Source organism: Oncorhynchus keta, chromosome 14 (genome assembly GCF_023373465.1).
Source record: "Oncorhynchus keta strain PuntledgeMale-10-30-2019 chromosome 14, Oket_V2, whole genome shotgun sequence".
In the NCBI taxonomy this organism is placed as follows: domain Eukaryota; kingdom Metazoa; phylum Chordata; class Actinopteri; order Salmoniformes; family Salmonidae; genus Oncorhynchus; species Oncorhynchus keta.
This window is the reverse complement of record NC_068434.1, coordinates 40,016,738-40,042,694: the sequence shown is the minus strand read 5'-3', so window position 1 is coordinate 40,042,694 and position 25,957 is coordinate 40,016,738. Positions and strand designations below refer to the sequence as shown.

Here is a 25,957-nt window from a genome sequence, read left to right as displayed (position 1 = left end):
AACCTACCAGGCACAACCCCAAATCCGTAAACACAGGCACCCTCATAGGTATCATCCTAACCTACCTGCCCTCCAAATACACCTCTGCTGTCTTCAAACAGGATCTAAGCGATCCCTGCCTCATTGCTTGTGTCCGTAATGGGTCTGCGGTCAAACGACCACCCCTCAACACTGTCAAACACTCCCTAAAACACTTCAGCTAGCAGGCCTTCCTAATTGACCAAACTGGTATCCTGGAAGGATATTGACCTCATTCAATCAGTAGAAGATGCCTGGTTATTCTTTAAAAGGGCTTTCCTCACATTCTTAAATAAGCATGATCCATTCAAAAAATGTAGAACCAGGAACAGATATAGCACGTGGTTCACTCCAGACCTGACTTCCCTTGACCAGCACAAAAACATCCTGTGGCATACGGCATTAGCATTAAATAGCCGCCCGCAATTTGCAACTTTTCAGGGAAGTTAGGAACCAATATACACAGGCAGTTAGGAAAGTAAAGGCTAGCCTTTTCAAACAGAAATTTCCATCCTGCAGCACAAACTCCAAAAGGTTCTGGGACACTGTAAAGTCCATGGAGAATAAGAGCACTTCCTCCCAGCTGCCCACTGCACTGAGGCTAGGAAACACTGTCACCTCCGATAAATCCACAATAATTGAGAATCTCAATAAGCATTTTTCTACGTCTGGCCATGCTTGGTATCATAACCACCATCAATAAGAGACAATACTATGCAGCTGTATTCATCAACCTGGCCAAAGCTTTCGACTCTGTCAATCACCACAGTTTTATTGGCAGACTCAACAGCCTTGGTTTCTCAAATGACTGCCTCGCCTTGTTTACCAACTACTTCTCAGACAGAGATCAGTGTGTCAAATCGGAGGGCCTGTTGTCCAGACCTCTGGCAGTCTCTATGGGGGTGCCACAGGGTTCAATTCTCGGGATGACTCTTTTCTCTGAATACATCAATGATGTCGCTCTTGCTGCTGGCGATTCTCTGATCCACCTCTACGCAGACGACACCATTCTGTATACTTCTGGCCCTTCTTTGGACACTGTGTTAACTAACCTCCAGATGAGCTTCAATGCCATACAACTCTCCTTCCGTGGCCTCCAACTGCTCTTAAATGCAAATAAAACTAAATGCATGCTCTTCAACCGATCGCTGCCTGCACCTGCCCGCCCGTACAGTATCACTACTCTGGACGGTTCTGACTTAGAATATGTGGACAACTACAAATACCTAGGTGTCTGGTTAGACTGTAAACTCTCCCTCCAGAGTCACATTAAGCATCTCCAATCTAAAATGAAATCTAGAATCGGCTTCCTATTTCACCTCAAAGCATCCTTCACTCATGCTGCCAAATATGCCCTCGTAAAACTGACTATCCTGCCGATCCTTGACTTCAGCGATGTCATTTACAAAATAGCCTCTGACACTCTACTCAGCAAATTGGATGCAGTCTATCACAGTGCCATCCGTTTTGTCACCAAAGCCCCATATACAGCCCACCACTGCGACCTGTATGCTCTCGTTGGCTGGCCCTCGCTTCATATTCGTTGCTAAACCCACTGGCTCCAGGTCATCTATAAGTCTTTGCTAAGTAAAGCCCCGCCTTATCTCAGCTCACTGGTCACCATAGCAGCACCTACCCGTAGCACGTGCTCCAGCAGGTATATTTTACTGGTCACCCCCAAAGCCAATTCCTACTTTGGCCGCCTTTCTTTCCAGTTCTCTGCTGCCAGTTCTCTGCTGGAACGAATTGAAAAAATCACTAAAGCTGGAGACCCATATCTCCCTCACTAACTTTAAGCACCAGCTGTCAGAGCAGCTCACAGATCACTGCACCTGTACATAGCCCATTTGTAAATAGCCCATCCAACTTCCTCATCCCCATAATGTTATTTTTTATTTGTTGCTCCTTTGCACCCCAGTATCTCTATTTGCACATTCATCTTTTGCACATCTATCACCCAAGTGTTTAATTGCTAAATTGTAATTATTTCGCCACTATGGCCTATTTATTGCTTACCTCCCTTATCATACCTCATTTGCACACACTGTATATAGACTTTTTCTCTATTGTATTATTTACTGTATATTTGTTTATTCCATGTGTAACTCTGTGTTGTTGTTTGTGTTGCACTGCTTTGCTTTATCTTGGCCAGGTCACAGTTGTAAATGAGAACTTGTTCTCAACTAGCCTACCTGGTTAAATTAAGGAGAAATAGAAAATAAAATATATATCTTTTTAATAATATGCAAAACATTTATTTGTCCTTTGTGGCTCAGTTGGTAGAATATGGCGCTTGTAACACCAGGGTCATGGGTTTGAGTAATGCTGGGGCCACACAAAAAATATTATGAATGCATGACTGACTGTAAGTCGCTTTGGATAAAAGCATCAGCTAAATTGCATATACTTTATTATATTATGATGCACTCAGACACAGAAAATGACACAGAACAATATATCTCTGGGCCTGACCTGGTTAATTACCGGTTCTCCCTCAAAGTGGATGATAGATCAAAAGCTGTTGTTGATGAAACTACTTTAATGTAGTGGTTGTATACCTGGACTATCCTCAGTCAGGGTCAGCCTGATGTTCATAGGTGGTTTGTAATGATTGTGACTCTTTTGTCAGATGTATTTATTATTCCTGCCATCTTTATTAGTGGTGTGCATCTGTTCCAGCTTTTATGCACATTTCCCTTAGGTAATATGACCTCTCCTGTCAGCCACATTGACACTGTGCTTCCTCCCTTACTTCCTGGCTGCGTCACACCCTGATCTGTTTCACCTGTCTTTGTGATTGTCTCCACCCCCCCTCCAGGTGTCGCCCATCTCCCCCATTATCCCCTGTGTATTTATGCCTGTGTTCTCTGCCTGTCTGTTGCCAGTTTGTTAAGCCAACCAGCGGTTTTGTGTCAGCGCCTGCTTTTCCCCAGTCTCTCTTTTCTTGTCCTCCTGGTTTTTCACCCTTGCCTGCCCTGACCCTGTACCCACCTGCCTGACCACGCTGGCTGCCTGCCGTCCTGTATCTTTGCCCCTGTCGCTGTAATAAACATTGTTACTTCAACACGGTCTGGGTCTTGTCTTGATACCTGATAGGCTGCTCTCTCTGACAGTAAATAAATAGTATCTCTTTCTCTCTCTCTCCCTCTCTCACTCTCTTCCTCCCCCCGCCCCCTCTCTTCCAGGTTGCATTTTCTTTGACGCAATAGAGACCAGAGCCTCCTTTACCTTCAATTTCAAATGAAAAGATCCATCAAGACTTTTCACACCTTTTAATCACTAGCAAGGCAATCTGTAATATGATAACACGATAACACAAATACGCTACAAAGTGATTTGTCCATGGTATCAAACCAGCAACACAGACATGAAAAAAGCCATTTATCCATGGTTTAAGAGCCAATAAATACCTCTAGTAAATCCCTACTACCAGCGGTATAGGCAACTCCACTGAGAATTGCAAAAATGTAGAAGCAAGTTGTTCACAATTGACATGTTGAACTGTGAATTACTGTCAATATTAGCTCTGCAAAGGGCAGCACTCATACTTAATTTTCAGTCAGAAAATACTCCCTGGCACAGAACATCCCAACACATTTAATCTCAATACACAGAGCACGGAAAATGTCTAATAACATGGCATGCTACTGTGACAAGCTGATCTTTTTTGTTTCAGCATCCAGGAAAATGCAGGTGCCTCTGAGAATAACATATTGCCGTATGAGTCATGACACTAAACTATTGAACATAAAAGATAATGGAAGTGTATCAGATGCTGACGGTTGACTTTGTCAGCTCTTGGCACAGATCATTAAGTGGCGACCAACATTGGCAAACAACAACGTTCCTTTCTTCCTTTGCTGGGAGGTACTGCTCTGGCCAAGGCAGCACTGAGCTATTGGGAGAACTATCCTGGTATGGCAGACAGTGGGGAAATATTGCATGACCAACTCTTGGCCTTCAGTCCAAAAGCCTGGGTGTCATCCCGAAAACACTCACTGATGGAGCAAAAATGAGACCAGCAAGATGGCATCCAAGCCTCTACTTCTGCCACCCAACATTAGTTATCCAAACGATATCTGGCTGTCTTGTTACCAAAGGGCACTGTGGCTTCAATTTATCGACTGGAACACAAAGGAGAGATGTAAACAGCGAAAAGAGTCATTTGCAAATCCTACTGCAACCTCCCATTTTTCAGCTTTTACATGTAATCTGATTACAAAAAAAAATTCACCTGTAGCCAGTTACGTTACCTGGAACAGTATTGTAATCAGATTAAAGATACTTTAAAAAAATGTTGATTACTTCTTTGATTACTTTTAAATTCAGAAAGAATGTTTGTGAAAAAAAATACATTGACACCTTTCTGTTTTCTCAATGACATCAAATCAGAGACCACTATGATGACACACCAAATGTGATGGATCCTTTTTGTATTTTTCTAATGCATCTTAAAGGGGAAGTAATCCAAAAGTTACTGAAAGTAATCAGATTAAGTTACTGAGTTTGGGTAATCCAAAAGTTGCACTACTGATTATAACTTTGGGCAGGTAACTAGTAACTGTACCGGATTACATTTAGAAAATGATCCAACCCAACCCTGCCTGTGGCAAGCACATAATATGATCTCTCCTGTCAGCCACATAGACACTGCGAAAGGAATACAAATGTCCAGTTCGGCACCAGACAAGGGCTTCCTCCCTTTTCTCCTAAAGCTGCTCTCGCTAACAGTCAATAATGTGTCCCTGACAGTCTATATTCAGCAGTCTTCCATTCAGTAGTCTCTCTCTTTCTCTCTCTCTCTCCATCCGTCCCCTATTCCTTGGCTACAACATTCATTCGATATTTAGCTATGACCATTATAGCGCAGAGTTCACCACAGAGCAGTAGGTGGCTGTGGCAGAAAGTACCACTAGATGGGGACAGTGAGCAGAAACATGTAGCAGACAGTCAGTTGTGATAAGGATCAAAGAGAGAAATACAACTTCTTGTTATATTGTCTATCCCATGCTGTCTTTCAATTCTTAGGAAATTCATGTTTCACTTTGACATATCCCTTTATGGCTTATGATACAGAAGCCCATCATGTCATTTTCCAGAGGCCTCTAAAACGACCCAAATGTATCCTTTCACAAATGTGTCCACCTCAGTATACAAATATTTTAAGCTTTTACACCAATTTGGGGGAAACTGAGGAAAACAGAGCAACAATCATTTTAGTCTCTCTCTAAACTGCATCTCCCCTTCCCATTTTTGTCACCCCCACAACATGATGCTGCCGCCCCTGTGCTTCACGGTTGGGATGGGGTTCTTCGGCTTGCAAGCCTCCCCCTTTTTCTCCAAACACAACGATGGTCATTATGGCCAAACTGTTCTATTTTTGTTTCATCAGACCAAAGGACATTTCTCCAAAAAGTACCATCTTTGTCCCCATGTGCAGTTGCAAACCGTAGTCTGGCTTTTTATGGCAGTTTTGGAGCAGTGGCTTCTTCCTTGCTGAGCACCCTTTCAAGTTATGTCGATATAGGACTCGTTTTACTGTGGATATAGATACTTTTGTACCTGTTTCCTCCATCATCTTCACAAGGTCCTTTGCCATTGTTCTGGGATTGATTTGCACTTTTCACTTTTCGCACCAAATTACGTTCATCTCTAGGAGACAGAACGCATCTCTTTCCTGAGCGGTATGACAGCTGCGTGGTCCCATAGTATTTATACTTGTGTACTATTGTTTGTACAGATGAATGTGGTACCTTCATGCGTTTGGAAATTGCTCCCAAGAATGAACCAGACTTGTGAAGGTCTCCAATTTTTTTCTGAGGTCTTGGCTGATTTCTTTTGATTTTCCCATGATGTCAAGCAAAGAGGCACCGAGTTTGAAGGTAGGCCTTGAAATACATCCACAGGTAAACCTCCAATTGACTCAAGTTATGTCAATTAGCCTATCAGAAGCTTCTAAAGCAATGACATCATTTTCTGGAATTTTCCAAGCTGTTTAAAGGCACAGTCAACTTAGTGTATGTACATTTCTGACCCACTGGAATTGTGATACAGTGAATTCTAAGTGAAATAATCTGTCTGTATACAATTGCTGGAAAATGACTTGTGTCATGCACAAAGTAGCTGACTTGACAAAACTATAGTTTGTTAACAATACATTTGTGGAGTGGTTGAAAAACAAGTTTTAATGACTCCAACCTAAGTGTATGTAAACTTCCGAATTCAACTGTAGAATGTTTGTAGAATGCTGTCAGAAAATGTGAGCTATTGGAAATGGTTAGGTAAAGAGCCTATAATAAATTACACCATTGAAATACACCCACCATTCACTACAGGAGTCCTTATCTGCTATAGAAGAAACCGACCAGTCTTTTTATTCGTCGGCTAAATACTTCTCTATTGTCTACATTTGGACAATCATTAATTACTTTAAGTATGCTGGTCTTGCTGAACAAGTTGTCCAGTCCATGGACGTTTCAAGTTACCACACACTATTGAAGAACATCTATGATATTCGCGTATGCGCGCTCTTGGCTGCGCTCCCGTTGGCGCACGTCGATTGTGTGAGAGGAGAGAGAGAGAGAGCACCTCTCTGAGCCAAGAGTATAGGGTACGGAGTACAGAGTACAGCGCTGGAGACGAGGACGCTGTTCCCCATGTCTTTTTGCTGCGGTGGAGAAGAGCCACACACCAAGGACCATCTCAATTTCACACGGAGTGGAGTCAACTTAAATACATATTCATCGTATTATCCAAATTCAATTTTTAATAACTTCGACAATTCTCAATTTTCTGTGTGTGAGCTGCGCCTTCAGTGATCATTCCATTGTTTTACCATTCTAATTTAGCTGTGCCAAATGAATCAGAAGAATGGCAATGATGAAGAAAGTTTAAATTGAAAGACATCAACACACACCAAGATTATCTCTAACCATTTACTCAATCAGGTGTTAGTGGTTGAGTGTACATGTCATAGGTATTGCATGGACCAACATTATTTTTGTCACAAAAAAAATAAAAAAAATGGATCCCTTGTTCACCACGACTGATTTGCCATTGCTAAGCAATTGGACCAACGCTTCAGGGCTCAATGGAACTGATCTAGACGGAAACCAGTTTGTGCAACCAGTTTGGAGAATTGTTCTATGGGCTTTCGCCTACAGTTGCATGGTTACTGTGTCTCTGGTGGGGAACGTCGTAGTAATATGGATCATTATGGCGCATAAACGAATGAGAACTGTGACCAACTATTTTCTGTTGAACCTGGCGTTTGCAGAGGCGTCTATGTCAGCCTTCAACACCGTTATCAACTTCGTCTATTCCGTCCACAATGAGTGGTACTTCGGGCTGATGTACTGCCGCTTTCACAACTTCTTCCCCGTCGCTGCTGTCTTCGCTAGTATCTACTCTATGACTGCGATAGCGGTGGACAGGTGAGTTCAGTTTTGGGTGGAAGTTTCAATGGATATAGGCTAGAATGTTTGTCTATGGTCACAATAAGCAAAACAGAACAATAATGCAATTGGATCCTGTCACAAATCTATTTGTAATAAATATGTAATATCAATGAAATTAAAATTCAATCACATTTATTTATAGTCATTTTACCATCAGCATATGTCACAGAGTGCTTATACAGAAACCCAACCTAAACCCCCAGAGAGCAAGCAATGCAGATGTATGGTCACAGTGGCAAGGGAAAACTCACTAGAAAGGCAAGAACCTAGGAAGAAACCTAGAGAGGAACCAGACTTTGAGGGGTGGCCAGTCCTCTTCTGGCTGTGTCCGTGTAGATTTTAAGTGTACAGGTTCAAAGAGGCAATCAGCAAATGATAGATCAATTTTTTTCCTTATATATACCCATTGATTCTTGAAGAATATCGCTTACTGTCGCTTACTGTCAAAATATGTGTTTGTTTAACTTCGTTGTTTGTAAACAATGTAGTTGTAAATAAACATTGTATAGCCTCAAAACATTGTTAAAACTTTACCCTAATGTTGATATCGTCAATGGTCAGTCCTTGAATCCATAGGTCTGTCTATGAATTTAAGAGTGGTTACATTCCTCCAGCCCTATCCCTCAGCTGTTCACCAAAACATTGGCTGGGCGCCCAATTTGTTGCTCTTTGAACTGCAGATTGCCCATTTAAGATAAGAACATTTCTGCCAAGGCTACATAGACATGTTATATAGCTAATGCATTCATTCAAATTAATTGGTTCTGGGGTGATGCTGCTGTTGCTGCTCCACCATCAAACCAATCAATAACGTGTGTGTGTGTGTGTGTGTGTGTGTGTGTGTGTGTGTGTGTGTGTGTGTGTGTGTGTGTGTGTGTGTGTGTGTGTGTGTGTGTGTGTGTGTGTGTGTGTGTGTGTGTGTGTGTGTGTGTGTGTGTGTGTGTGTGTGTGTGTGTGTGTGTGTGTGTGCGACCTCACTCTTGTGTTTATATCCAGGCTGTTGTTTTAAGCAGACTCACCCCCACAATGCTATTCTTATTAACCTCTGTTTCTGTTAGTGAGATAAAGCCATTCTCATGTGAAAGCTGCTGTCTGATTTCTCCTCTTACCCCCCCCTGACTTGGTATTCCAGAGGTAATAACCTGTAATGCATATGCATAGCTCTGCTTTTCTCCCAGAAGAGTCTGCATGTACTTGACCTTTGCATTGTTTTGAAATGTAATTACCCTTGAGATGACCTGGAGTAGGGAGAGCAGGGAGAGCAGGGAGAACAGGCATCATGTGAGGTGCTAAAAGACATACTTCAAACAACACAGCTTCTAGTCATCTCTCCATTCACCATTATCTAACCACTCTTATAAACCTGCCTAATGAATCCTGTCTCCTCATGATCGTGTACGCAAGATGTCATTGGTAAGGTCTATCATTTTTATTCTACATTTCCAGTAAACAGAGGGAGCGAAATAATCATGGCGCAGAGACTTTAATGTGTAACATATGGAGGAAAAACACCACAAACAACATATAGATCAAATGATATATATAGATCAAATGATGCGTCTTTCCATGTATTCCCCTTGTATGGGAAATGTCTCTCTAATGCCCCATAGAAAAGCAGTAGAGTGTGCTACGTGCCAGGTGATTGTGATGAGCGTCTCCACTTAATTGCCTCTCTCATAGTTCCAGCATCTGCTGCTTTGAGGCATCACCTCCATGTTACTCCCATGCTATGCTGTACACATATTCACAGCAAGGCAGATGCAAAACCAAGCCTGTAGTGACTCTGTCACCCCCCTCCTCCTCGTGTCAATGTATTTGTGTGTGTGCGTGTGGGGTGACGCTATGTGTATGTGTGTGTGTGTATGTGTGTGTATGTGTGTGTGTGTGTGTGTGTGTGTGTGTGTGTGTGTGTGTGTGTGTGTGTGTGTGTGTGTGTGTGTGTGTGTGTGTGTGTGTGTGTGTGTGAGAGAGAGAGAGAGACAGAGGGATAAAGAGAGAGAGCATGCATGTGTGTGACACTGTGTGTATGCATGTGTGTGTTGTGTTCTTGGCAGCATTGTGCTGCTGCAGTGCAGAGCATCTTAATGCAGCCATGCCGTTCTCTTCCAGCTGTGGCAGCAAGACTACTGTGTCTGTTTTTGTTCATTCAATTTTCTCTAATTTCCTCCTGACTCTCAGGGGATGTCACAGCGATTCAGCCAATCTCTGTATATTTCTCTCCTATCTTCATCTGATTGATTTTTATAAAAAAGCTGAACAAAATTCTGTATTTAGTTGTGAAGGAATAAAAGAGAGAGTTAGAGGGTTGTGAAGAAAGAGATGTATGGAGTATGCGGGAAATGAACCCCCACTGTTGGGGGTCAAACGTATTTAGTCTAGGGTCAACACGGCAGCGCTATATCCAGACCAGACTCTGGCACACCGTCTATTCACTTTGGATTTATTTGCACTGTGTCATGTTAGGCCATCATACCCCGTCTCCCACCTATAAGAGAACTGCACACACACAGTCACACACGCCAATACAGAGTTGATAAATAAAGCCTATATTTACTGTAGGTCTACAGCTGATCTGTCCAGAGACACACTCACATAACACACGTGCGCACACACACACACATACACTTGAAGTTGGAAGTTTACATACACCTTAGCCAAATACATTTAAACTCAGTTTTTCACCATTCCTGACATTTAGTCCTAGTAAATGTTCCCTGTCTTAGGTCAGTTAGGATCACCACTATATTTTAAAAATGTGAAATGTCAGAATAATAGTAGAGAGAATGATTTATATCAGCTTTTATTTCTTTCATCACATTCCCAGTGGATCAGACGTTTACATACACTCAATTAGTATTTGGTAGCATTGCCTTTATATTGTTTAATTTGGGTCAAACGTTTCAGGTAGCCTTCCACAAGCTTCCCACAATAAGTTGGGTGAATTTTGGCCCATTCCTCCTGGCAGAGCTGGTGTAACTGAGTCAGGTTTGTAGGTCTCCTTGCTCGCACGCACTTTTTCAGTTCTACCCACAAATGTTCTATAGGAAGGCTAGCATCCCGGAGTCGCCTCTTCACTGTTGACATTGAGACGGGTGTTTTGCAGGTACTATTTAATGAAGCTGCCAGTTGAGGACTTGTAAGGCATCTGTTTCTCAAACAAGACACTCAAATGTACTTGTCCTCTTGCTCAGTTGTGCACCGGGGCCTCCCACTCCTCTTTCTATTCTGGTTAGAGCCAATTTGCGCTGTTCTGTGAAGGGAGTAGTACACAGCATTGTACGAGATCTTCAGTTTCTTGGCAATTTCTCGTATGGAATAGCCTTCATTTCTCAGAACAACAATAGACTAACGAGTTTCAGAAGAAAAAAAATGTTTCTAACTATTTTGAGCCGGGAATCGAACCAACAAATGCTGATGCTCCAGATACTCAACTAGTCTAAAGAAGGCCAGTATTATTGCTTCTTTAATCAGAACACCAGTTTTCAGCTGGGCTAACATAATTGAAAAAGTGTTTTGTAATGATCAATTAGCCTTTTAAAATGATCAACTTGAATTAGCTAACACAATCTGCCATTGGACACAGGAGTGATGATTGCTGATAATGGGCCTCTGTACGCCTATGTAAATATTCCATTAAAAAAACTGCAGTTTCCAGCTAAAATAGTCATTTACAACATTAACAATGTCTACACTGTATTTCTGATCAATTTTATGTTATTTCTATGGACTTTCTTTCAAAACAAGGACATTTCTAAGTGACCCCAAACTTTTGAACGGTAGTGTATGTGTATTGGATTATAATAATTAAGGATATATTGCTTCAAATCTCTGTCTTCAGTGGTTTAGGTTGTGGGTTGTGGACTGTGGGATGTGGGCTGTGGGTAGCATTAGATTTAGGTTGTCTATGGCTGGTGTCCAGCGGGAAGTGCTGACTGCTGGAGCAATGAACGCAGGGTAGGGCACACAAACAAACGCACACACACACAATGCTTGGCAACGTTGGACTGCTGCATATACAGTGCCTTGCGAAAGTATTCGGCCCCCTTGAACTTTGCGACCTTTTGCCACATTTCAGGCTTCAAACATAAAGATATAAAACTGTATTTTTTTGTGAAGAATCAACAACAAGTGGGACACAATCATGAAGTGGAACGACATTTATTGGATATTTCAAACTTTTTTAACAAATCAAAAACGAAAAAATTGGGCGTGCAAAATTATTCAGCCCCTTTACTTTCAGTGCAGCAAACTCTCTCCAGAAGTTCAGTGAGGATCTCTGAATGATCCAATGTTGACCTAAATGACTAATGATGATAAATACAATCCACCTGTGTGTAATCAAGTCTCCGTATAAATGCACCTGCACTGTGATAGTCTCAGAGGTCCTTTAAAAGCGCAGAGAGCATCATGAAGAACAAGGAACACACCAGGCAGGTCCGAGATACTGTTGTGAAGAAGTTTAAAGCCGGATTTGGATACAAAAAGATTTCCCAAGCTTTAAACATCCCAAGGAGCACTGTGCAAGCGATAATATTGAAATGGAAGGAGTATCAGACCACTGCAAATCTACCAAGACCTGGCCGTCCCTCTAAACTTTCAGCTCATACAAGGAGAAGACTAATCAGAGATGCAGCCAAGAGGCCCATGATCACTCTGGATGAACTGTAGAGATCTACAGCTGAGGTGGGAGACTCTGTCCATAGGACAACAATCAGTCGTATATTGCACAAATCTGGCCTTTATGGAAGAGTGGCAAGAAGAAAGCCATTTCTTAAAGATATCCGTAAAAAGCGTCGTTTAAAGTTTGCCACAAGCCACCTGGGAGACACACCAAACATGTGGAAGAAGGTGCTCTGGTCAGATGTAACCAAAATTGAACTTTTTGGCAACAATGCAAAACGTTATGTTTGGCGTAAAAGCAACACAGCTCATCACCCTGAACACAACATCCCCACTGTCAAACATGGTGGTGGCAGCATCATGGTTTGGGCCTGCTTTTCTTCAGCAGATGGTTAAAATTGATGGGAAGATGGATGGAGCCAAATACAGGACCATTCTGGAAGAAAACCTGATGGAGTCTGCAAAAGACCTGAGACTGGGACGGAGATTTGTCTTCCAACAAGACAATGATCCAAAACATAAAGCAAAATCTACAATGGAATGGCTCAAAAATAAACATATCCAGGTGTTAGAATGGCCAAGTCAAAGTCCAGACCTGAATCCAATCGAGAATCTGTGGAAAGAACTGAAAACTGCTGTTCACAAATGCTCTCCATCCAACCTCACTGAGCTCGAGCTGTTTTGCAAGGAGGAATGGGAAAAAATGTCAGTCTCTCGATGTGCAAAACTGATAGACATACCCCAAGCGACTTACAGCTGTAATCACAGCAAAAGGTGGCGCTACAAAGTATTAACTTAAGGGAGCTGAATAATTTTGCACGCCCAATTTTTCAGTTTTTGATTTGTTAAAAAAGTTTGAAATATCCAATAAATGTCGTTCCACTTCATGATTGTGTCCCACTTGTTGTTGATTCTTCACAAAAAATACAGTTTTATATCTTTATGTTTGAAGCCTGAAATGTGGCAAAAGGTCGCAAAGTTCAAGGGGGGCGAATACTTTCGCAAGGCACTGTGTATATATATATATATATATATATATGTCTCCGGCAGGAATAGAAATCTTCTCTATCAATCAGCATTACCTCTCTCACCCGTCAGACCTGGGTTCAAATACTATTTGAAATCATTTCAATGACTTTATCTGTGCTTAATTGACCATGCCGCTTAATTGACCACTGTATAGTCCCAATACTGTAAACCCCACCTATTTGGAACCCCAGACAGGCAACAACAAACACTCAACGTATTTCAAACACTAAAGATTTCAAATAGTATTTCAAGCCAGGTCTGCCACCGGGCTCATTTCCTCCCAACTGTTGATGGGGATTTTATGTCATCTTCAGCAAAACAACAGTACCCCCTGAGAGCACAATGAGCTGGGAAATAGATTCCTGATCAAATTTCAGCCTTCAAACCAAAACAATTCAAAACAGAAAAAACACTGCATGCGGGAAGGTTAAATATTGGGTTGGCACCTTAAAGACTTATAGAGCGAGAGAGCAGCCGGACAGAGCATCTGCCTGTTGTCTTTATTGGATTATTCCTTATGTATTAAGTGGTTTTGGTGGTTTAGATGTCATTGCTGGATCATTAGACTTGTGCCTCTCTCATTCATTTATACCAGGGACAGGCAACTGTCATGGGGGTGTGGGCCACAAAATCTGAACTCATCATGAGGGGCCACTGTTGCAATTCTATACATTTTGCCACAGGGTGGAGAGACATGTTTGCAGTTTTTCATATTATATCTGAGTGAGAGTGACTAACAAAATCAATTGGGGGCCCCTGGGCGGTAATTCGAAAATTATTACTATGAGTTTAGATAGCTGGCTTGACTAATTTACCAACCTAAAAAATGTTAGCTGACATGGGCTAATTGAGTGACTATCAGCGACTGACATTACAAAAGAAAAACTGCTTATGCAAAACCAAATTTTGAAATTGCACCTTGTGTATTCAACTATTCTAACTCGCAACAGTAAAATGAGACTCCGACTGAGGTTTTTTTTTTTTTTTTGGGGGGGGGGGGATTTAAAATCAAATTTAATTATATAGCCCTTCGTACATCAGCTGATATCTCAAAGTGCTGTACAGAAACCCAGCCTAAAACCCCAAACAGCAAGCATTGCAGGTGTAGAAGCACGGTGGCTAGGAAAAACTCCCTAGAAAGGCCAAAACCTAGGAAGAAACCTAGAGAGGAGCCAGGCTATGTGGGGTGGCCAGTCCTCTTCTGGCTGTGCCGGGTGGAGATTATAACAGAACATGGCCAAGATGTTCAAATGTTCATAAATGACCAGCATGGTCGAATAATAACAAGGCAGAACAGTTGAAACTGGAGCAGCAGCATGGCCAGGTGGACTGGGGACAGCAAGGAGTCATCATGTCAGGTAGTCCTGGGGCACGGTCCTAGGGCTCAGGTCCTCAGAGAGAGAGAAAGAAAGAAAGAGAGAATTAGAGAGAGCATGTGTGGGGTGGCCCGTCCTCTTCTGGCTGTGCCGGGTGGAGATTATAACAGAACATGGCCAAGATGTTCAAATGTTCATAAATGACCAGCATGGTCGAATAATAGTAAGGCAGAACAGTTGAAACTGGAGCAAAAAAAGAGGGGCCGCGGGCCCCAGTTGGCCGTACCTGATTTATACCATCTTCCAGTGGGGTCTGCTATTGCCCAGAGACATTCGCAACAAAGCCAGGTTGAAAACCGAAAAAGTAAGTGAGGTGTAAAACAGGTTTGAAAGAAAGTGAGACAAAGAGGGATGCCGCTGACACTCCGGGCAAACAGTAGATCCAGAAAACAGACTGAATTTCTAGTTTTAAAAAATGACAAAAGGATTCCCAAAACCGTGATTCCATGCTGTTGTTGTAAGGTTATACAAAATAAAGAGAAATACAGGGGTTGTGTGTTTGCTGTGTGTTCATGTGAACATACATTATGTAAATCTATGTATTTGTATGCAGGTGGTGAACAGAAAAGAAGCTGGCATCAGTCACCAGCAGCTAACCCACACTAGCCCTGTAAGCCAGGCCTCTATATGCTTTTCAAAGAGTGTTGTCAGAAACACAGCTAAACTAAACCCATACCATGGAAAAGCAGCATTGTGAGTATCACTTGAAACAAGATAGGAGATTGCAAGAGCTGTGTGCTCATGCAATAAGCCAGGTATAGCAGATTGTCAAGATGTGAAAGATAGTTGTGTTGGACTACAGAGAATGTTTGAAATTAAAGATTATTGGGAGAATGTCCAAATAGAAGACTAAATGGGGCTATTAGGTGGATTAAGATGTTGATTAAATCTGAAAGTTAAAGACATTGAACTCTCAAGTGCTGCTTGACACGATCCTGTCACAGTGTTAGATATCGTTAGGTCAGTAGTCTATTGATGGAATGGGACTTGCTTGGGGTTGCATGCCAAATTGCAACCTATGCCATATAGTGCACTACTTTTGAACAGTCACTGGTCCTATATAGGGAATAGGATGTAATTTGGGACTAGGACTAAAGGGTTATTCCACTAAATATGTGCCTTTGATATTTGAAGTAGAAATAAAAAAGGTTGCGACCGGTTCAGGGAACAGAATCGAAAAAGGGAAAATAACAAAATTATTTGAGGAACAGAACCCGAACTGAAAACAAAAGTGATCCATAGTGTTCTGGAACAGAACATTATTTTAAAAGCATGGGAACTGGTTAATAACATTATTTTACGCTCAAGGCATTTTTTTCCAGCCCCACAAATCACAAAGCACCCATACAAGCCCTCACTGTGTCACTTAGAAACTTATTCCAGCGTCTGCCTGTTTGTGTGTGTAGACTGCCTGCCCCTCCCTTCTGAAGCTTAGGATACTGTAGACTACTGACTATGTTACAAGCATAATTCAGAAATTAGGGAGAGACCTTTTACTGCAATGGGCTAAATCAGGATCACACAGAGTGTTTCTTGGTAGTCTTAAACAAATCTACTTTGAAACAAAAGTATACACCTCACACAGATGCTTATTTATGGGCTTAAAAAAGACAAAACCTGTACCATGTAAAATATATAATTGAAATGTATTGCATTTTGAGTTTGCATCCCAATATTACACTTTATATACATTAAAGAAAGCTCAAATATAACAAATAATATAACGTTGATTAATTATGAAATTATGAAACATATGACATAACATCCCACCCATGAAGCCACTAGGTCATTTGACTGCAGGAAAGGGCTACATAGAGAAGAATGGATTTACTTTTTAAAATGCTAGTTAAGGATAGGATTTCACATTGGATTTATTAACTACAAAAATGTAAGACATTTTTAATTCTAGTGTTGCTCTGCACACACAAGCTTGTCATTTGCTCTGGTCCAACATTAAACCGACTCAGAAGTTCAAAGACATTAAAAGTTCCTCCAGAGAAGCCGCTCCTCCATATGTATAATTCTGTGGGCCTAATTCAGATAATGCATGTCACAACAAAATGCCCCAGCACTTCAAGGTAAACTTCCTCCATCCTCTCTCGTTCTCTCTCACCCTCAAAATGTCAGATGCATCTCACGCCCTACACTGACTGGCAGCACAGTGTTTGTTTTGTCTTTCATTATGATTAAACCATGCAGTTATCGACTTTCTTATACAGATTCAATCGCTTACCCGCTCCACAGCAAGCTGCTCTATCCGCACTGATTGGTGAAGTAAGTTCATTTCGAGCTAAATGTAAAAAAAATATATATTTCAGAGGTTTAAAAAGGAATTGTTTGAACCACTTCAGAATGTTATTGTTTTGGTCGGAACAGTGGAACGGAATGAAAAAAATAATGGTTCTGTTCAGAATGAAACATGGAAAATAATTCAGTTCCAACCCCTGGAAGAAATTGTGGACAAATATTGAATTTTAAAAGCCTGTTATATTAAATTAAGTGCCCTTTAACATAGACCACATGGACAATTCTATAAATCTGATTATTCATATGAATAAAGTTTACATACACTTAGTTGGAGTCATTAAACCTGTTTTTCAACCACTCCACAAATGTCTTGTTAACAAGCTGTAGTTTTGTCAAGTCGGTTAGGACATCAACTTTGTGCGTGACACGAGTCATTTTTCCAACAATTGTTTACAGACAGATTATTTCACTTATAATTCACTGTATCACAATTCCAGTGGGTCAGAAGTTTACATACACTAAGTTCACTGTGCCTTTAAACAGCTTGGAAAATTCCAGAAAATTATGTCATGGCTTTAGAAGCCTCTGATAGGCTAATTGACATAAGTTGAGTCAATTGGAGGTGTTCCCGTGGATGTATTTCAAGGCCTACCTTCAAACTCAGTGCCTCTGCTTGACCTCAGAAAAAAATGTAGACCTCCATAACGCCTGAAGGCACCACATTCATCTTTATAAGCAATAATACGCAAGTATAAACACCATTGGACCACGCACCCGTCATACCGCTCAGGAAGGAGACACGTTGTCTCCTAGAGCTGAATGTACTTGGTGCGAAAAGTGCCAATCAAACCCAGAACAATGGCAATGGACCTTGTGAAGATGCTGGAGGAAACAGGTACAAAGTATCTATATCCACAGTAAAGCGAGTCCTATATCGACATAACCTGAAAGGCTGCTCAGCAAGGAAGAAGCCACTGCTCCAAAACTGCCATTTTAAAAAGCCAGACTGTACTGTTTGCCACTGCACATGGGGACAAAGATCGTACCTTTTGGAGAAATGTCCTCTGGTCTGATGAAACAAAAATGGAACTGTTTGGCCATAATGACCATCGTTATGTTTGGAGGAAAAAGGGAGAGGTTTGCAAGCCATCCTAACCGTGAAGCATGGAGGTGGCAGCATCATGTTGTGAGGCTGCTTTGCTGCAGGAGGGACTGGTGCACTTCACAAAATAGATGGCATATTGAGGAATGCAAATTATGTGGATATATTAAAGCAACATGTCAAGACATCAGTCAGGAAGTTAAAGCTTGATCGCAAATGGGTCTTCCAAATGGACAATGACCCCAAGCATACTTCCAAAGTTGTGGCAAAATTGCTTAAGGACAACAAAGTCAAGGTATTGGAGTGGCCGTCACAAAGCCCTAACCTAAATCCTATAGAAAATGTGTGGGCAGAACTGAAAAAGCATGTGCGAGCAAGGAGGCCTACAAACCTGACTCAGTTACACCAGCTCTGTCATGAGGAATGGGCCAAAATTCACCCAACTTTTGTGGGAAGCTTGTGGAAGTCTACCTGAAACGTTTGACCCAAGTTAAACAATTTAAAGGCAATGCTACCAAATAGTAATTGAGTGAATGTAAACTTCTGACCCACTGGGAATGTGATGCAAGAAATAAAAGCTGAAAATAAATAATTCTCTCTACTATTATTCTGACATTTCACATTCTTAAAATAAAATGGTGATCCTAACTGACCTAAGACAGGGAACATTTACTAGGATTAAATGTCAGGAATTGTGAAACTGAGTTTAAATGTATTTGGCTAAGGTGCATGTAAAGTTCTGCCTTCAACTGTATTACAGTATATAATGTATTATTTGACATTAGTGTTACAATAGTACTCATAGGAATGTGTCATTGTTTACAAGTTGCAAGCTATCCCCTAAAGCCATCCCGAATACCACATATTTTCCATCTTCTGAGTCTGGCAGCATAACACATTTCAATGGAAAAATACATTCAAATGTTCTGTTCTGCCTTGCTTCCCACAGCCCCTGTTTAAAGAGACGCATGAGAAGCCAGAGCAGAAACCTGTCCCTATCCGTCCCTCTCGCTCTCCCTACACCCCTCTCTAACCTGGCCCACGTCAATACAAAATCCCCCTTTACCAAACCTAACAACACCCGTGCCCTAGCCCATACTACTCCGGCAAAGGCACAGTCCCAAAAGACATGGCGCACAGTCTCCTCCCTGCCACAAGAGTATCTTGGACAGGTGGGGGATTGCACCAAACTATACCGGTACAAGATGGAACGTACCGGCAAACACTTATGAAGGCTCAACCAATTCAGGTCCTTGAGCCTGTTGTCCAGACCCCGCGCCTGCACTCCTCCCAGACCACTTCCGAGACGCCCACTACAGGCGCCGGACTCCCTGCCTTTCTGACCTCCTCGTACAGGTGCCTATGATCTAAACCTACTCGGGCAACTTCAACCTCAGGGTGCCCACGCAGCCACTTGGCCGCATGACCAAAGTGCCACGGCAGCTGTTCCGCCCGAGGACCCGTGTTAGACCACACCATTATGCTTCTCGCCTGATACGAGAAAAACACCCGCAGGAGGTAACCGGACGGGTGTATCACTGGCTGAGCAAGCTCCGTTAACAAGAAATAAACAAATTGTGTCCAGCTTGAGGGGGAAATGTGGTACCCCCCTACCTCCCTCCCCGATGGGACAGATCATGCGTGCCCTGGCGACCCACTCGCACCTGCCACTCCACATAAACTGAAACACAAGCCTCACTAGAGGCCTCCTCAGACAAGCCGGCAATGGGTAGATGTATGCCAGATACAAAAGAGACGGCAACACATCCACCTTTAGGACCAGGAATTTGCCCATAAAAGACAAATACCTAGCTTTCCACATTGCTAGCTTCCTCTGTACCACTGCGATACGCATGTTCCAGTTTAGCGTCGCTGAGCCGGAGGTCTCAAAATGGACCCCGAGAATCCTCAGGGCCCCCTCACAGAGAGATAACCCCCCAGGCACATCCGTTCTACCGCGCCATCTTCCGAAAAACTTGACGGAAGATTTTGCATGGTTCAGAACTGCTCCCGATGCTCGGGTGAAATCCCCAAAGATGGCAAGGGACCTTGTCAGGCACGAGTCCTTGCACAACAGCAAGGAAGTGTCGTCAGTGTACTGCGTTATCTTAACACGCAGCCCACCACTTCCAGGGATCAGAAAACCTTCCACCCCTGTGTCTGCCCTAATGGCAGCCCCCAGAGGCTCCATGTACAGAACGAAGAGGAGAGCTGAGAGTGGGCACCCCTGCCTGACCCCAGACGAGAGGTCAAAAACGTCACCCAAGTGACTATTTACACTAACTCGGCACCCCGCTCCGACATATAATGTACGAATCCATCCTATAAACTTCTCCCCAAATCCTAATCGACCTAACACTCTGAATAAAAAGGATCTATTCACGCTTTCGCCTGATCTAGCGCTGCTACCATAAAAGGCAGTCCTCTATCTTCAACCCAAGCGATGGAGTCCCTGATTAACTGTAGGTTCCATCTAATAGAGCGGCCCTCTACCACGCACGTCTGATCCTCATGAACGACGTAGGTAAGGGCTGTGCGCAACCGGTCTGCTAAAACCTTTGCAAGTAGCTTGTAATCTACACACAGCATGGTCAACGGCCGCCAGTTGCCAAGGTCTGTTACTTCCCCTTCTTATATAAAAGTGACAGCACACCAACAGCCATTGATCCCCCGGGACCCCGTCTCAAGGATGGCCTTCAAGACTTCGAGGACCACTGGTCCAAGTATACCCCAAAACTTGAGATAAAACTCAGCCGGCAGCCCATCCATCCCAGGCACCTTCCCTTTTCCCATCCTCCTAAGAGCGCTCAACCTCTTCTAGTGAGATCTGGGCCTCCATCACTTCTCTAATGTCCTCCGGCAACCGCCTGGACAAGTGTTTAAAAACACATTTCCCTGCTCTACATCTATTTCCCTTTCCTTAAATAAACCTTGGAAATGATCAGTTGTCACCCTGACCATATCCTCTGGTTCTCTAACTATACTACCATTTTCTTCCCTAACACCATGCATTACCTTCCTACTCTGTCTTGCCCTAACCAACTTAAAGAACATAGCAGAACAAGTCTCATTATGTTCTAGAAAGCCACTATGCGTACGCTCCAGGAAAGCTTGAGCCTTCCGCTCCTGCAACTCCCTGAGCTGCGCCTTTAGGGTTGCGGATCTCTCCCAGTCAAACGACCCACCGAGGTTGCCTGCCTCGTATTCGAGTTCAATTAACCTTTGGATACGATCCACCTCCCTCCTCTCCTCCTTTTTTTCCTCTTGCAATACCCTATTATAAAAGCCCTAATCCTCACCTTAACTAATTCCCACCACTCTAACACCCCCTCGCACATGGACCGGAGGCCCTCAAGCCTCCAAAAGAAACCATAAAACCCGTCAACAAAAGCGTGCTCCTCCAGCACATCCCGATCTAGCTTCCAGTACCCCCTACCAAAAGAGGCAGACTGGCGACCCCACCTGCAGGAGCACCCCGTCGTGATCCGAAAAGAAAATAGGCAACAGCCGCCCAGACAACTTACCCAAAGACCTGGGTACAAAAATATAGTCGAGCCTCCGCTCAACCCCCCTGGAGTTGCGCCATGTAGGAACGTCCATTTTCGGAGTAGTGTGCAGACCACCATCTACCAGACCATGGCAAGCCATTAGCCTGGCAATGGCGCCCGCACTGCTATCCCCCCCTCTTCCTAAATCTGTATTAAAATCCCCCCTATCACTAATTTCCTATTTGTGACACACAGGGGCGTCAAACAGTCCACCATCTCCCTCCTGTCTGCCACCACCTGTGGCCCATACACCACCACTAATCTAAATTTACAATCCCTTATCGTGACATCCACCCCTATAACCCTCCCCTGCATTACCACAAAAGAATCCTCCACTTTTATCTCCCTGTGCCCACACAAAATCCCTACCCCCGATGAGTGCACCCCCCCAACACCCCAAACCGACTCCCCCTTGTCCCACTCCCTCTTAAACCTACTAACATCCCCTCCATCCCTCAGGTGAACCTCCTGTAAAAAACAAACCAAACCCCACACCCTCCAAATAACTAAAAACCGCCCTCCTCTTAACAAAATCCCTTAAACCCCTTACATTTAAACTAACAAAAGTAAAATTAGACTAAAACATGTAAATAAATAAAAACATGTAATACACTCAAATTCTAAACCCAGACAGAAATAAAAACAGGAGACTCACCCGATGCTCCCCTGCTCCATATCTACCGGTGAGAACACCATCCGTAATCCCGACATCCCCCCCCTCTTCCTCCATCACACCATCCCAGGATGCAGGAATAGTGTTTGGCTCCGGGGTGCCCTGCACCCTGGGTCTACCCCCACAATCCTCCCCCTCCGCAGTGTTGCAGCTGGTTTGGAAAAAAATTGGGGAGGCTGAGTCCCCAAACAAAAAACTCCCCACCTCCTCCTGTACCCAGTCCTGAGTCTTGTTAGGTGTGTCCCCACCCAACAGAAGTTGAGGGCCTGGGGAAACCAGCAGCAACCCAGAGGTTTCTCCCACCCCCATCACTCTCTTGGCCATCCCCTCCCCCTCACTGTCGGCCAATCGCACCCTCCTCTTCATTCTCTTCTTTGGTGATGGCGGCAGTGGAGAGATACCACCCCCCTCCCCCCGCCAGCTCCTCCACCATACCCCTCATCTCTTCCACCAGGGCACTTTCCCCCCAGTCCACTTGCTCTTCCACCATCTCCTTCTCCACCACTCCTCCCTCGCTTTCTTCTCTCTCATGCTCCTCCACTCAGTTGCCTTCTTCCTCCACTTTTCCTGGTTCTCCTACTCCTGTGCCTTCCGTTTCCTTCTCTCTTCCATCCCCCGATTCTTGCTCCTCCTCCTTCCTTGTGGCCTTCCCCTCTGGACCTGTACTCTGGTCATGAGGCGTGCTTCCTTCCCCTCCTCTTCTTCCCCCATCCCCCGCTCCTACTCCCCCCAGCCGCAGACGCATATGACCTCTGACGGGCCGGGCACCCCCGCCACAGGTGTGCTGACGAGCCACACCCATGGCACATTTACATTACATTTACATTTAAGTCATTTAGCAGACGCTCTTATCCAGAGCGACTTACAAATTGGTGCATTCACCTTATGACATCCAGTGGAACAGCCACTTTACAATAGTGCATCTAAATCTTTTAAGGGGGGGGGCACGTCTTAGGCTTGTCACAATCCCTCGCCTCGTGATCCTCAGATGCACAAAATCTGCATTTTCTTGTACTGCACGAGGCAAATATGTGACCGTAGGCCATACAGCGCCTGCAAAATGGGGGCTGACGTGCATAAAACAACGTCCCCCTGTCAGCCCCTCAGGAGAACATAGCAGGAGGATGGAGGTAGCCACCATGTCCCTTTGGGTCCTCTCTGAGGAGGGCCTGGAAGCCTCTCCTCCAATTCCAAAACCCAAGGGAGTCTTTGAGGTGCCTTGCTGAGGAGACGTTATCCATGTATCTCCCCAGAAAAGCCCTCACCTCTTCGTCCTTAACGTAAGGGTTGTAAATGTTGACAGTTACAACCCTAAAGTTATTCTTCGCCAGGCTTGTTATTTCGTAGTGGCACATCGGCCTCTCACCTCCCACTGCTCTTGCCCTTCTCAGGATATCATCGTGTTTTTCCTCTGTATATAGTGCCACGTCGTATGCTCCCTCCAACGAGTTGCCTTGGAAACAAAACACATCCTTCACCGTCAGCTTTAGAGACCCCATCAATATTATCCTTCCAAAGGATTCCCGTCCTAAAGGCTCCAACTCCTTTTCCTTCCAAGCAAAACGAATCGTGTTGGCCAGCCCAATCCCAGGGACCGACCGTGTTGATGTATTTAGCACAATCTCCACACCATCTTCTCTTCCAAAACAAGTGTAAAAAAAAATAATAAAAAAACAAAGTGACCGAGCCTATCTGGTGAAACTACACAGGACAGGAACAATCACCCACACACCCCAACACCAAACAGGCTACCTAAATATGGTTCCCAATCAGAGACACTGACTAACACCTGCCTCTGATTGAGAACCATATAAGGCCAAACACAGAAACAGACAAACTAGACACACAACATAGAATGCCCACTCAGATCACACCCTGACCAAACAAAACATAGAAACATACAAAGCAAACTATGGTCAGGGTGTGACAATTGCTTATATTTAACAAGCCAGATGGCACAATTTCCTTTTTTATAACTTTTTTTTGACAGCCAGGGGCAACTCCAGCACAGACATAATTTACAAAGGAAGCATTTATGTTTATTGAGTCCACCAGATCAGAGGCAGTAGGGATGACCAGGGGGCGTTCTCTTGATAGGTGTGTGAAATGGACCTTTTTCCTGTACTGCTAAGCATTCAAATTTTAACTTGTACTTTTGGGTGTCAGGGAAATTGTATGGAGTAAAAAGTACATTATTTTTTTAGAAATGTAGTGAAGTGAAAGTAAAAGTATTCAAAAATATAAATAGTAATGTAAAGTACAGATACCACAAAAAGAATGCTTAAATAGTACTTTAAGGTATTTTTAAAGAAGTACTTTACACCACTGTGTGTGTGTATGTGTGCAGATCTTCACCTTGTATCTTCCTGAACATGTGTTTGACCCTCTTTTCTCTCCTCTTTTCCTAGGTACATGGCCATCATCCACCCCTTGCAGCAGCGTATGTCGTCCACAGAGACCAAGGTGATCGTGGGAGTGATCTGGGTACTGGCTCTGCTCCTGGCCTTCCCTCAGTACTACTACTCAGTGACAGAAGAGCTGCCTGGACGAATCATCTGCTACATCGAGTGGCCCGAATACTCTGGCTTCGACTACAGAATTATGTGAGTTTCCTTTATAAATGTGTGTGTGAGAGAGAGAGAGAGAGAGAGAGAGAGAGAGAGAGAGAGAGAGAGAGAGAGAGAGAGAGAGAGAGAGAGAGAGAGAGAGAGAGAGAGAGAGAGAGAGAGAGAGAGAGAGAGAGTGTTTGTGTGCGTTTGTGTGCGTGGGCATTTCCACTAATCACTAAACTAAACACTCCTGATTACTTTGAATGGAGAACAAATGCATGAGGGTCGTTGATATACACTAGCCAGTAAATAAAAGCAGCATGGAACAAAAATGCTTTGTTTCTTTTCTGTTTCTCGATGAAAGAAAACAAAAAACACCAAAAGCTTTTTATCAAGTACACCTGTGCAGGGAAAATATCACTTCAGATGTAAACAGTAGAAGACATGACGATACAGTTTACACTTCTCTCACTATTTATTATTAAAGCAGCAGTTTGACTCTGTTTTAAATACAGTGCTAATGATGACTGTTATCGAACGCAGCGGAGAGTTAAGGCCCCCTGTGTCGACTTCTTCATGTCTTCAGCAGAGCATATAAAAGATAGGCCAAGACATTCTGCTGTTTACTATTCTGTTGCCTAACAGATCAAATATTTTATTTGCCTTCACTATCGATTCCAAATTCCTCGAATTGTGTCTCCACTCAAGAGCAGCTTGGGTTAAACATAAAAAGCCCAATTCCATTATCTTGTAGCTGTCCAAACACAGGGCAGATTTCATATTATCCTCTTAGCTCCATCCATCGAAAGCAATAAACAAACTGAAAGGACCGAGAGAACATCCCAAATGGCACCCTTTTCCCTTTATAGTCCACTACCTTTGACTAAGGCCCATATAGCTCTGGTCGAAAGTCGTGCACCATAAAGGGAATGAGAGTGCCATTTGAGACGCAGACTCGACTGAGAGTGCATGCAGACTACATACCCTGTGTCTAACCTTAACAAAACATTGTTGGAAGGGAACAGAGTATTATTTATTGGTGTGATTGCGAAGCCAGTAGACACATTCTGAGCTGCAGTATCAGGTGAATATGGGTAGCCAGATATTGAACAGAGTATTATTTATTGGTGTGATTGCGAAGCCAGTAGACACATTCTGAGCTGCAGTATCAGGTGAATATGGGTAGCCAGATATTGAACAGAGTATTATTTATTGGTGTGATTGCGAAGCCAGTAGACACATTCTGAGCTGCAGTATCAGGTGAATATGGGTAGCCAGATATTGAACAGAGTATTATTTATTGGTGTGATTGCGAAGCCAGTAGACACATTCTGAGCT

At 43.4% G+C, this 25,957-nt stretch overlaps 1 protein-coding gene across 1 annotated transcript in view; it reads left to right on the top strand.

Annotated features, from left to right (window-relative positions):
- The first annotated feature begins 6,656 nt into the window (after positions 1-6,656).
- Positions 6,657-25,957, top strand: part of tacr1a (tachykinin receptor 1a) — a 38,390-nt gene continuing 19,089 nt past the window's right edge. Inside the window, exons 1-2 of the mRNA XM_052461757.1 lie at positions 6,657-7,451; positions 24,479-24,673. Of these exons, the coding sequence (XP_052317717.1) occupies positions 7,042-7,451; positions 24,479-24,673 (605 nt within the window). The 5' untranslated portion in view covers positions 6,657-7,041. The remainder of the gene's footprint in view (positions 7,452-24,478; positions 24,674-25,957) is intronic.